The 10,631-nt window shown below is 48.6% G+C and overlaps 1 protein-coding gene across 6 annotated transcripts in view; it reads left to right on the top strand.

Annotated features, from left to right (window-relative positions):
- Window positions 1–501: 501 nt before the first annotated feature.
- Window positions 502–10,631, top strand: part of LOC139608214 (transcription initiation factor TFIID subunit 4-like) — a 23,265-nt gene continuing 13,135 nt past the window's right edge. For 2 of the 6 annotated variants that reach the window (XM_071461687.1, XM_071461706.1), the window contains exons 1-10: window positions 502–1,690; window positions 3,148–3,314; window positions 4,104–4,187; window positions 4,689–4,877; window positions 4,961–5,083; window positions 5,168–5,257; window positions 5,622–5,816; window positions 7,891–7,966; window positions 8,149–8,254; window positions 9,330–9,499. In XM_071461687.1, the coding sequence (XP_071317788.1) occupies window positions 502–1,690; window positions 3,148–3,314; window positions 4,104–4,187; window positions 4,689–4,877; window positions 4,961–5,083; window positions 5,168–5,257; window positions 5,622–5,816; window positions 7,891–7,966; window positions 8,149–8,254; window positions 9,330–9,499 (2,389 nt within the window). Of the gene's footprint in view, window positions 1,691–3,147; window positions 3,324–4,103; window positions 4,188–4,685; window positions 4,878–4,960; window positions 5,084–5,167; window positions 5,258–5,621; window positions 5,817–7,890; window positions 7,967–8,148; window positions 8,255–9,329; window positions 9,500–10,631 lie in introns of all 6 variants that reach the window. The other 4 variants (XM_071461655.1, XM_071461698.1, XM_071461676.1 and 1 more) reach the window with 3 other exon arrangements.

Genomic DNA, 10,631 nt, shown 5'->3' with positions numbered 1-10,631 from the left:
GAAGAAAGATATTAGGGTCAGATATTTATTCTGGCTAAAAGCAGGTGATGAGTGGATTATTTCATCTTTAGAACAGAAACATCTTCCATTAGCCTGCAGCAGGGCCGCTCGGGATGTATCTGGGTCACACAAAACACAACTCTGCAGGTTTATATGAGCACTACCGGACAGAGGAGACAGGGGCCCCTGGGCACAGACATGGAAAAGGCCCCCGCCCTCCTACAAAATGTCACAGTAAACAGAACCTCTGTGTCCGGTAATGGCCGCCGAGGAATCTGTTCATATGTATGTTCACTTTTATCGAGGTTACTTTCTCCTCTTTAAAAAGAGTGAAAAGCTGTGACTCGGTGAATGACCCTCTGAAGCCACAGGCCGCGCACCTCGTTCCCGCCTCGGCCACAGAAAATCTGTTCGCTCTGTTTCTATGCTCGAAAACCAGCCAGATCCTCGGCGCATGCGTACATTCTAAAATACGATTTGCACAACGGTCCGACATCAAAGATGGCGGGAGCCTCCGACCCACTGGAGGACATGCTCTTCAATGAGGTGGACGAGAAAGCCGTTAGCGACTTGGTCGGCTCTCTGGAATCTCAACTGGGCGACCGAAAGACTCCCGCTGCTTCGTATTCCGACGGGAAACGGGAGGCAGCTCCGGCCGCCGTGGGTCAGTTCTCAGGGAAAGTGCGCGATCAAGTGGGGTCTGTGGAGCCGCAACAAGGGCATCCGAAAGCGGGGTTAACCCAGGAACCCGGCGCTAATGAGCCTCTCTCCGCTCAAAGCCTTTCCTCCTCTACCTCCTCCATCGCCGCCGGGGCCGTAATCACCGCCGGAGCTGGGCTGCAAACAGTTGGAGCAGCTCCCCCGACTGCTTCCCCTGGACCGGGACCCGTAACTTTGGCCACTCAGCCCGCCGCTGCTAGCTTCCACCGGGCGGCTGTCCTGGGTCCGAGCGCGGCTCCGGGCTCCTCCGCGGTCCCCGCGGCCGAGGCGATCAGGACCGGCTCTCCCGGAACACAAAGTTTAAACGGAAACGGCGGAGCTGTAAAGTTGGTGAACTCGCCCGCGGTCCCCCCGCCAGCCGGGGCCAGCACTGTTATAAGTGCTGTCGGTGCTGGGGGCTCCGCTATCATCGCCTCCATGGCTTCACAGCCTAGTTTCCCGGCACCTCAGTCCACAGTGGCGCCTCCCGCTGTGGCTTTGCAGAGACACCCCAGCCCGGTGGCCAGCGTCGCCCAGAACGGGGTAGACCCCAAGGGCGGCCAGCTGGTGACCCAGGGCGCCCCCTCCCCATCAGCCTCCACCTCTCAGGTCATGAACCACAGCAACCCTCTGATGCACACCAAGATGCTGGTGCCCAGCCAGCCGGTCTCTGGAAACTCCGTCATCCTGACGAGCACCCCCCCGCCTGCTGCAGCCCCGTCCCCCATCAGCCAGACTCAGACCGGGACCAGTGCAGCTACCGTCACCCTGGCTGCTGCAGGGGTGAAGCCTGCGATGAACGGAGTGGGTCAGCCCGCAGTGGCTGTGGTGAGGCCGCCGGGCGCCCCGGTGGTGGCCACCTCCATCCAGCAGCAGAGACCCGGGCTGGTGGCGAGCTCGACGCGGGCAGCTGCTCCTCAGCTTCCGCTGGCTGTGCGGCCCCAGCAGCAGACCACCATCCAGCTGCCCCCTGGGTTCACCATGCCTCCTGGTGAGCAAACACAAGGGGGATACACCTCCACCTCACCTGACGGGTCACCTGTTGTTGGGTGATGTCGCCTCTGATGACACAGCACATATAGGTCACTGCAGTCCCAGGTTTTACCACCTGATTTCCTGAAGATCAACACCAGCTGATGTTTGATGAATGCAGGAGGTTTAACATCACTTCCTGCTCTTCTGAAGGTTTTCCCAGAATCCTCAGAGACTCTTCAGACTTCTGGAGGGAAAAATATTCTGTCTGCTGCAACATTGTACAGTTGAAACGATTATTAACAAAACCAGCAACTATTTCAATTAATCATCTCAGTTTTTCAAGCATCAAGTGAAATGAGACCGAATATTCTGATTCCAGATCAGAGGATTTCCTGCTTTTCTTTGTCACTGTGAAGTAAAACTTATATTTGGACTTTTGGTCGAACAAAACAAGACACGTGAGGACGTCATGTTCGGTTCTGTGAAGTTATGAATGGTGTCGTTTGACCATTTTTTTTGATGTTTCACAGACTAAATGATTAATCAGTTTATTGAAAATTTAATCAGCAGGTTGATTATGAAAATAATCTACAAGATTTTTAACATATTTCTCCAGGTGTGACCTTGTTTATCTGGAACAGACTCATCACCTCACATGATCAGAAATGGTCCAGGTTTGTCGTTTCCAGTCAACATCCTCCTCTGGATCAGGAAGAAGAAGCTGTTAAATGTTGTTTCTGTTGCAGCAGACAGAATTTTTTAACGTCCAGATGTTTGAAGAATCTTTGAGGGTTCTGGGAAAACCTTCCAGAAACCGTCTGGGTTCTTATTTTATGGTGAACTCCTCGCTCAGCTCTGTGACTTGAGAGTAATGGGGATTGATGAGAGCAGCTCCGGCCTCTGCTCTGAGTGTGGACCCGGCTCTCACTGTGGGACACGTCCACTGACTGCTGCTACAACCACAGCTGAATCTATCATCAGAGCGTTGATTGACAACCAACTTTTTAAAATCCAAAAAATGTCTCGGACATATTTGAAGTGAAAACTGTCCGTGGTTCACGTGACGTGTGATGCTTCTCTGTTGTTCACACAGAACAAGACATTTGAAGATGTCACCTGTGGAAGATTTTATAGATGAAACAACTGATCAAAGAATTGAGGAAATAATTGGTGGATGAATTGATCATGAAAATAATGGTGAGCTGAGACGCTCAGCCTCAGACCAGCCAATCAGAAAATTGATCCGTCAGCCTCCGGGTGACAGAGACCAGCAGGAATAAAGTTTACAGTTTTACACACAGCGAGTTGATCTGAGCTGTGGGACCATAGATCAGTGCTGGGGGGTCTGTGATGTGACTGGGAGGAGGTGTTGATATTTACTGTAGCTGTACGCATCCTCAGTGACCTCCCTTCAGGTGGACCAGACCACACCTTCCACATGTTTGTCCTGACCAGTGTTTTGTCTTCCCTCAGGTATGGTTCTGGTCCGGACAGAGACCGGCCAGCTGGTGATGGTCCCCCAGCAGGTCCTGGCCCAGGCTCAGGCTAAGACACAGCAGGCCCAGACGGTGGCCAACATCACCCAGAGACCTGCGACGCCGACGGCCGGGGCCACCATCCGGGTCACCACCGCCACCACGGTAGGTCAGGTACGGAGAACACACCTGGGTCTGTGGCTCTCAGCATCACAGAGATTCTGTCACATTTTTTAACTTACAAATGAAAAAATGATTTTTAGGATGTTTTTCTTCGGGAGTTTTCAGTTGCAAAGAGAGAGAGAAGGTCTCAGGTGCTCCGTCTGATTTAGGACCTGGTCTCATCAGTCACAGGAGAGTCCAGACAGCACAGACCAGTACCACGGCCTGGTTTAATGGACTGGTGTTGGTTTTAATCTGTAGCTCCTCTGCTGCCCTGTTCTGTCCTGATCAGATGCTGCTGTGTTTCCTCCACCTCCAACAACAACTTATTATGTTGCAGTAAAATTTTTTCATAAATCCTCTAAAACCAAAGACGGACAGACGTCAACACCAAACGTCTGACGGTCAGAACCAATGTCAGTGTTTGTTAAACAGCGTGTGGAGACAGGGGATCCAGCTCCTCGGCTGGTCTGAGAGCAGCTGTCACAGTGAAACACAGGGAACGAGACATTTGGTATCATCACTTTCAGAAATCATGAAGAACATTTTTGTTTTCCTCTGAACAAATGATGAAACAATCAACAACATAATCAGCAGATTAATTATAAAAATCATAGTGTGTAACCTGAAGAAAATCAAGTGTAAGATCAGTTCATCTGATGTTCCTGGTGAAACCTCTGCTCCTTGTGTCCTCACCTGAACTTTAAATTAACAGTGGAGCTGCTCATTATGATTCTCTGGACACTTTCCTGTTATATAACGTCATCTGTTTGCCCTCTCTGTTGTCTGCAGGCTCCTGGTACACCTCAGACCGTCCGCCTGGCCTCCCCCGCTCCTGCCAGAATGGTTCAGTCTCCCTCCACCACCAGCGTGCAGGTTTGTTCTCCCGTCGCCTCGGATCAGAATCTGAAGAATCAGCTGAGGAATTCAGGTTCATGTAGAAGCAGATCAATCATCCTGCCGGGCACAAACCCAGCGTCTGGGGGGGGCGTTCTAAACCACATCCAACCTCCAGAGCCCCCCCCCCCCCCCTTCAGCTGACATTACCCAACCCCCGCAGACCAATTTCACTTGTTTTTGAAACAAGGTTTGGTAAAAACAGGTGACACTGTTATAAGACCCAGACCTGAACCCAGACCAGAACCCAGACCAGAACCCAGACCAGAACCCAGACCAGAACCCAGACCAGAACCCAGAACCCAGACCAGAGCCCAGACCAGACCAGAGCCCAGACCAGAGCCCAGACCAGAGCCCAGACCAGAGCCCAGACCTGAACCCGTCTGCTTGTTAACAAACAGCTGCAGTACTGAGATCAGTGATTAGTTAGTGAGTCTGCTGGAGGTTCTTGTCCTTGATGGTGGTCTTGTTTCCCAGAAGGCCATCACGGTGGCCCCCGGCGGTGCGGCGGTGTCGGTGAAGATGACGACCCCTCAGAAGGCCCCGACAGTGATAACAGCGGGGGGGACTCCTGTGGCGAAGCCTGTCGGTGTCTCGTCCACCCCCCTGACCAGCGCGACCCCCACTCCCACAGCCACAACCCCCGCCAGAGTCACTGTGGTGTCCCAGGTGAGGACTGGGGGCTGATGTAAAATCAAAGGGGGGGGGGTTCTGTCAGTGGTGTTGGTTGGTAACGTGTTTGTCTCCAACAGGAAATGCAAGAAAACGTGAAGAAATGCAAGAACTTCCTCGCGACGCTCATCAAGCTGGCGTCCCACAACTCCCCCTCCCCAGATACCTCCAAGAATGTGAAGGCCCTGGTGCAGGACCTACTCGTAAGACGCTGCAGCTCACGAGGACACGAGGAGTTCACTGTGTCTGACTTGAGTCTAATGGTTGTGTGTGTCGTGTTTGTTCAGGATGCTAAGATTGAGCCTGAGGAGTTCACCACTCGGCTGCAGGCTGAGCTGAAGTCCTCCCCACAGCCCTACCTCATCCCCTTCCTCAAGGTACCCCCCCACTGCTGTCACTGTGGGACCACTGTTGTCAACACCGTCAGTCTCTTCTACATCATGGCACCTGCTCGTAGTTTAAGGGGACGGGGTCACTAAAAACTCATTCAGTGATTTGATGCTGTGATGAGTTTTAATACGAGAAAAAATTATACATTTTTTAAAATGTTTTTAAAGATCAATTGTTCTAAAAACATTGTTTATATACATTTTTACATCTTTTCACCAAATTTCTTCTGTTTTGTAAATGATTTGTCGTCCCACTTGCATTACCTTCGTGGCCCAGCAGTGGACCCTGAGCCACAGGTTGGGAACCTCTGATGTAGTTTCCGTGTTGGTCTGAGATGTTGTGTCTCCACAGAAAAGCCTCCCTGCGCTGCGTCAGTCTCTGCTCAACAGCCAGCAGTCTCTGGTGACGGCCACCCCCAGCACCTCTGCGCCCCCCCTGGCCGCCCCCGGCTCCATCACCACCACCGCCATCAGACCACGGCTGCCTGTCAGTCCGGCCAGCGGCACTGTGGGACTGAACACGCCACTCACAAACACAACAGCTCTGGTACGACGAGTTTCACACACTGAAACAACAGCCTGACACGTTGCAGTCGTTCGACTGTACACACGTTGTTGTTGTTGTTGTTGTTGTTGTTGTTGTTGTGTCTTTGGTACAGAAACATCTAGTGTGAACATCACAGGTCTGAAATCTGCAGCTAGAACAGGTGATGATGATGATGTGAGGAGGACAGATGATGAAGCTCTGACAGGAAGTGAAGCAAAAAGCAGAATATAAAAATAAAATAATTCTTCTTCGTAAATCTAATGACTCAGCAGCAGTTGAGATAGAACCTGATGGACGTCACAAACCAAGGTCCTAATTTTAAATTAGTTTTTATTTTTATTTCATTTTTACTTTTTGTTTTCAATTTCAGTTCAGTTTTAATTGGTTTTTAAAGCAGCTTCGTTTAGTTTTCATGAGTTTAGGTTTATTTGTTGTTTTTTTTTTTTTTTGTCAGATTCAGAAAGGTCAGAAAAAGTGTTGTGTAATTAAAAATCTTCAGTGAGGACAGATGAACAACCGTCCACCAAAGACAACAGGTGTGTGTCAGTCGGTGTGTTAGCGTCAATATGAAATGTGGATATAGACACAAACACGTGTGAATGTGTGTATTTGTGTTTCTGAGGTGAGAACTGAGGTTTGATTCATTTTGAAAAACCAACTGAACCTGAACTCGTCACTTACTGGACTGTAGTTAATTAACAATAATAATAACAATAATTAAATTGACTTCATTAATAGTGAATGTTGTAGTCACATGTACTGGTCGTACACTGAGAGCCAATCAGCTGTGAGATACTACTCCATGTGACACAGCTAAAACACTGAAGACAGATTTCATATCCACAGAAACACGACGGAGACAAGTTCGTTATCGTTTCTATAAAAACTCCTTTTTCTTTTTCTCTGTTAAAGTTACTCTGTTAGTTTCAGTTTTAGAATAATAACCTTGTTTTCTTCGCCTGAAGAGATGATGACAGTTGCAGCTGTAGAGGAGAAACAACTGGAATCAACAGGTTTGTGTTTGGTGACAGGTTCAGGTGATTCAACAGGAGCTGGGACGTTTCCTCAGGTGGTTCAGACCTGATGTACAGTCTGTGTGTGTGTGTGTGTGTGTGTGTTGTTTGTAAGTTTGCTGATGCTACATAGCTAACATTAGCATGAACAGCTGTTTACTCACCAGTCTAATGTTGTAAATGTTGTAAATGTTGTGAGTTAAGCATCAAACTTCATCCTTCACTGACCAACATCTGTCTCCAGAGGTGGAGACAAACACCTGTGGTAGTTGTGGTCATGTGACTGTGGGTGTGAGGTCATCAGGTACAGTCAGTGTATTTCCTGTCATAGATCCAGATCAGTTAGAGAAGCAGCAGGAGCTGAGTGATGCTGTGTTCAGGGTCAGCAGAAAAAACGTATTTTAAACACTTGTTCCCACAGAAACAACCCAACATCTGTTCAAATGTTCCCTTCATGTGAAATATTTTCAGCTTTATCTTCCTGTCAAACAAATAAAGCTCTGAAAATATTCTAGAAGCGAACATTTGAACGGATGTTGGATTGTTTCGCCTCGTTAACCTGGCAGCTCAAGCCAATCAGGGCGTCTTTTAAGTCTTTAAGTGTCTGAACCCTGAACACAGCATCTCATGGCTCTGCTGGTTTCTGGATGGTATTTGTATCTGGTAGAGCACTGAGCTGAATCTACTGCAGGTAACATGACTGCACCACACAACCCCACATCTAAAGACCACAACCAGCAGGTGGCGAGCAGCGAGCCCACCTCGTCACGCTCCAACAGTGAGTCACTGTAACGTCCAGTCTGCCCTCAGGGAACAGTGCTGCTCAGAGGACGTGTTTTAACCTCTTGACAAGCAGCCGCCGCCAACACTCAAAACTTATATAACACCTTTAAACTGGGAACCAGTTTGTTGAATCTGACTGAAACCAGAATCAAGTCAAACCTCAGCCTGATGTGTCTGTTTGAGTCTGGTTTTAAACTCTGTGCTGAAACATTCAGTAAATCCTGGTCCAGATCCAGATCCAGTCTCTGCTGCTGTCATAGTGTTGCTGTCTCCTCCAGGCTGTGGCCAGACCAGGAGTCCAGACCGTACAGACCCGCACACCTGTCGTCATCAGTCAGACCCTCAGACCTCAAGGTGAGTCCAGCTGCAGCTCCGCTCCACCCTGAGCTGCTGTGGACCTGCACCACTGGATGGCAGCGACTCACCTCCTCCATCACAGCAGAGATCATGTGACTTTCAGATGAGCTACCGTCACTGTGGATTTGGTGGGAAACGTGTCGGTGGAACCCTGATTGATAGTGTTTTGTTCTCTTCAGGTGCGCTTGTCAGAGGACCAACAACCATAGTCGGCAAAAGCCTTGTTAACCTGGCAGTGCAAGCCAATCAGAAGAAACTGAGTGATCCAGGGGGCGGGACATTCAGGTGAAGTGTTAACTGTCAGGTTTTCAAACATCAACAACAAGTTCAACGTTAAGTAATTAAGACTCAGAATTCAACAGAGAAAAACCTCCTTTAATTATGATGAACAGATGTTCCTGCGAGTCGTACGAATCTCTGGGATCAAACAGGATTTAAAGATGAAACCACAGAATATCCAGGCTGTGATCCAGAGCCTGGTCCCTCCTGTGGCCCATCATGGTGGACGTGCAGTTCACAGATCAGCCACAGGGGGGGAGCAGTGTCCTCAGCTCTCTGACACAGGGGCAGCAGGGACGGTGACATGATGATGTCATGATGACGTCATGATGACGGACAGGTCGTCTGTCCACACAGATAATGTTTAGAACTGAAGGTAAAAGAACCTGAGCAGGGCAGAGTGTGTTAAATCACAGCAGCCTGATGAACATCTGTCTGTTCAAACTTCCTGTTTCCTGTTTATTCATTTGTGGTTTCTATGGAAACCATTTTAAATTTGTCAAAAGAGGTTAAATCACAACCACGTGAGGTTTGACCCAGAGCTGCTCCTCTTCATCACCTCCATCTTCAGTTAGTGTGTCTGAACCTCACCTACGACACACACACACACACACACAGACACACACACATACAGACAGACACACATACACACACACACACAGACACACACGCACACAGACACACACACACACACGCATAAATACACAGACACACACACACACACACACACACACACACATATACACACACACATATACAGACAGACACATACACACACACACACGCACACAGACACACACACGCACACAGACACACACAGACACACACACATACAGACAGACACACACATTCTGGTAACTCGCAATCTTGCAAGTTGACTTTAATGTCTTTGTGTTAAGTTGGAGGAAACATAATCACACTGTTCCTATATTTTTTATATATATATATATATATATATATATATAATTATAAAATATGATAGAATCTGTTCTGAGTGACTCACCTGCTTAAATAAAGGTTGAATAAATAATCCTCCCTCTCCTCACCTGTGTCCTAACCTCCCTGCCTCTGTCGTCCACAGAGATGACGACGACATTAACGACGTGGCGTCCATGGCCGGCGTCAACCTTAACGAGGAAAACGCCCGTATCCTGGCAACCAGCTCGGAGCTGGTCGGCACAAAGATCCGCTCCTGTAAAGACGAGTCCTTCCTGCCCACTGGGCTGCTGCACCGCCGCATCCTGGACACAGGTACTGTCACCTGGAAGAGGGTCTGGGTCTGAGGGTCTGATGGTCTGGGTCTGATGGTCTGAGGGTCTGATGGTCTGGGTCTGAGGGTCTGGGTCTGGGTCTGAGGGTCTGAGGATCTGGGTCTGATGGTCTGATGGTCTTGGTCTGATGGTCTGGGTCTGGGTCTGATGGTCTGGGTCTGGGTCTGATGGTCTGATGGTCTGAGGGTCTGATGGTCTGAGGGTCTGATGGTCTGATGGTCTGATGGTCTGGGTCTGGGTCTGAGGGTCTGGGTCTGATGGTCTGATGGTCTGAGGGTCTGAGTCTGAACATCACCTGCTGGACCCTCGTCTGTCACCGGTCCTCTGCTCTGTGGCTGGTTCACTGTTCATGTTTGTTCTTTCTCAGCTCCTCTTCCTCAAGTTAACAAAACATCATCATTCAGAACAACAATATAAATTAGAATCAAAGACAAAAGGGAACAAGAAAAAACAACAAGCAGTAAAACTACTGACAACAATGAGAACAACAGTCACAGGTCCCAACACTGTAACAGTGAAACAACAGGAGCACAACTGAAAACTGTCGTTAATGATCATATGGTCGGATATTCTCATAACTCTCTAGTGTTTCGTTAAAAACACTTGTTAATGATCAGGTCTCATGAACCGTCACCTGCTGAACAGGTGAGACTCATCAGGCTGAAACTGTTTGTTCACACACACACCTGACAGGAAACGGCACAGGTAACGAGCAGCAGCACAGTCTGAGCAGCTCTGAGGATTTATGTGACATTTATCTCCCACTCGTCAACACAGCAGTTTGTGTCTGACCTGAAAGTGTTTGTGCCCATTGTGGAGTTTGAGTGTGATATTAGTCCAAGGACAAAAGTAGAGCCAGAGGTGCTGAAGAGAAGGAGAGAGAAGGAGAATATGTTTAATTATTTTATTATTAATTAGTTTTTGTGTTAATCCTCAGAATTAAAATCTAATTATAATAATCAAAGAAAGAGAAGAGACTCTTCACTGGAGGTGCTCAGACACTGACAGACTGAAGAGAACAAAACACAACTGAGCTCATTCAAATCTCTGAGGTTTGTTCTGAGTCGGACTCAGTCTGACCTCCAGTGAGGAGCAGGATGTGAACAATATTC

The sequence above is a fragment of the Trachinotus anak genome, unplaced genomic scaffold (genome assembly GCF_046630095.1).
Source record: "Trachinotus anak isolate AG129_WGS33_773 ecotype Australia unplaced genomic scaffold, CSIRO_AGI_Tana_v1 ptg000002l, whole genome shotgun sequence".
Taxonomy (NCBI): domain Eukaryota; kingdom Metazoa; phylum Chordata; class Actinopteri; order Carangiformes; family Carangidae; genus Trachinotus; species Trachinotus anak.
Note: the sequence above shows the minus strand (reverse complement) of the source record. Positions and strands in the feature narration are given on the sequence as shown.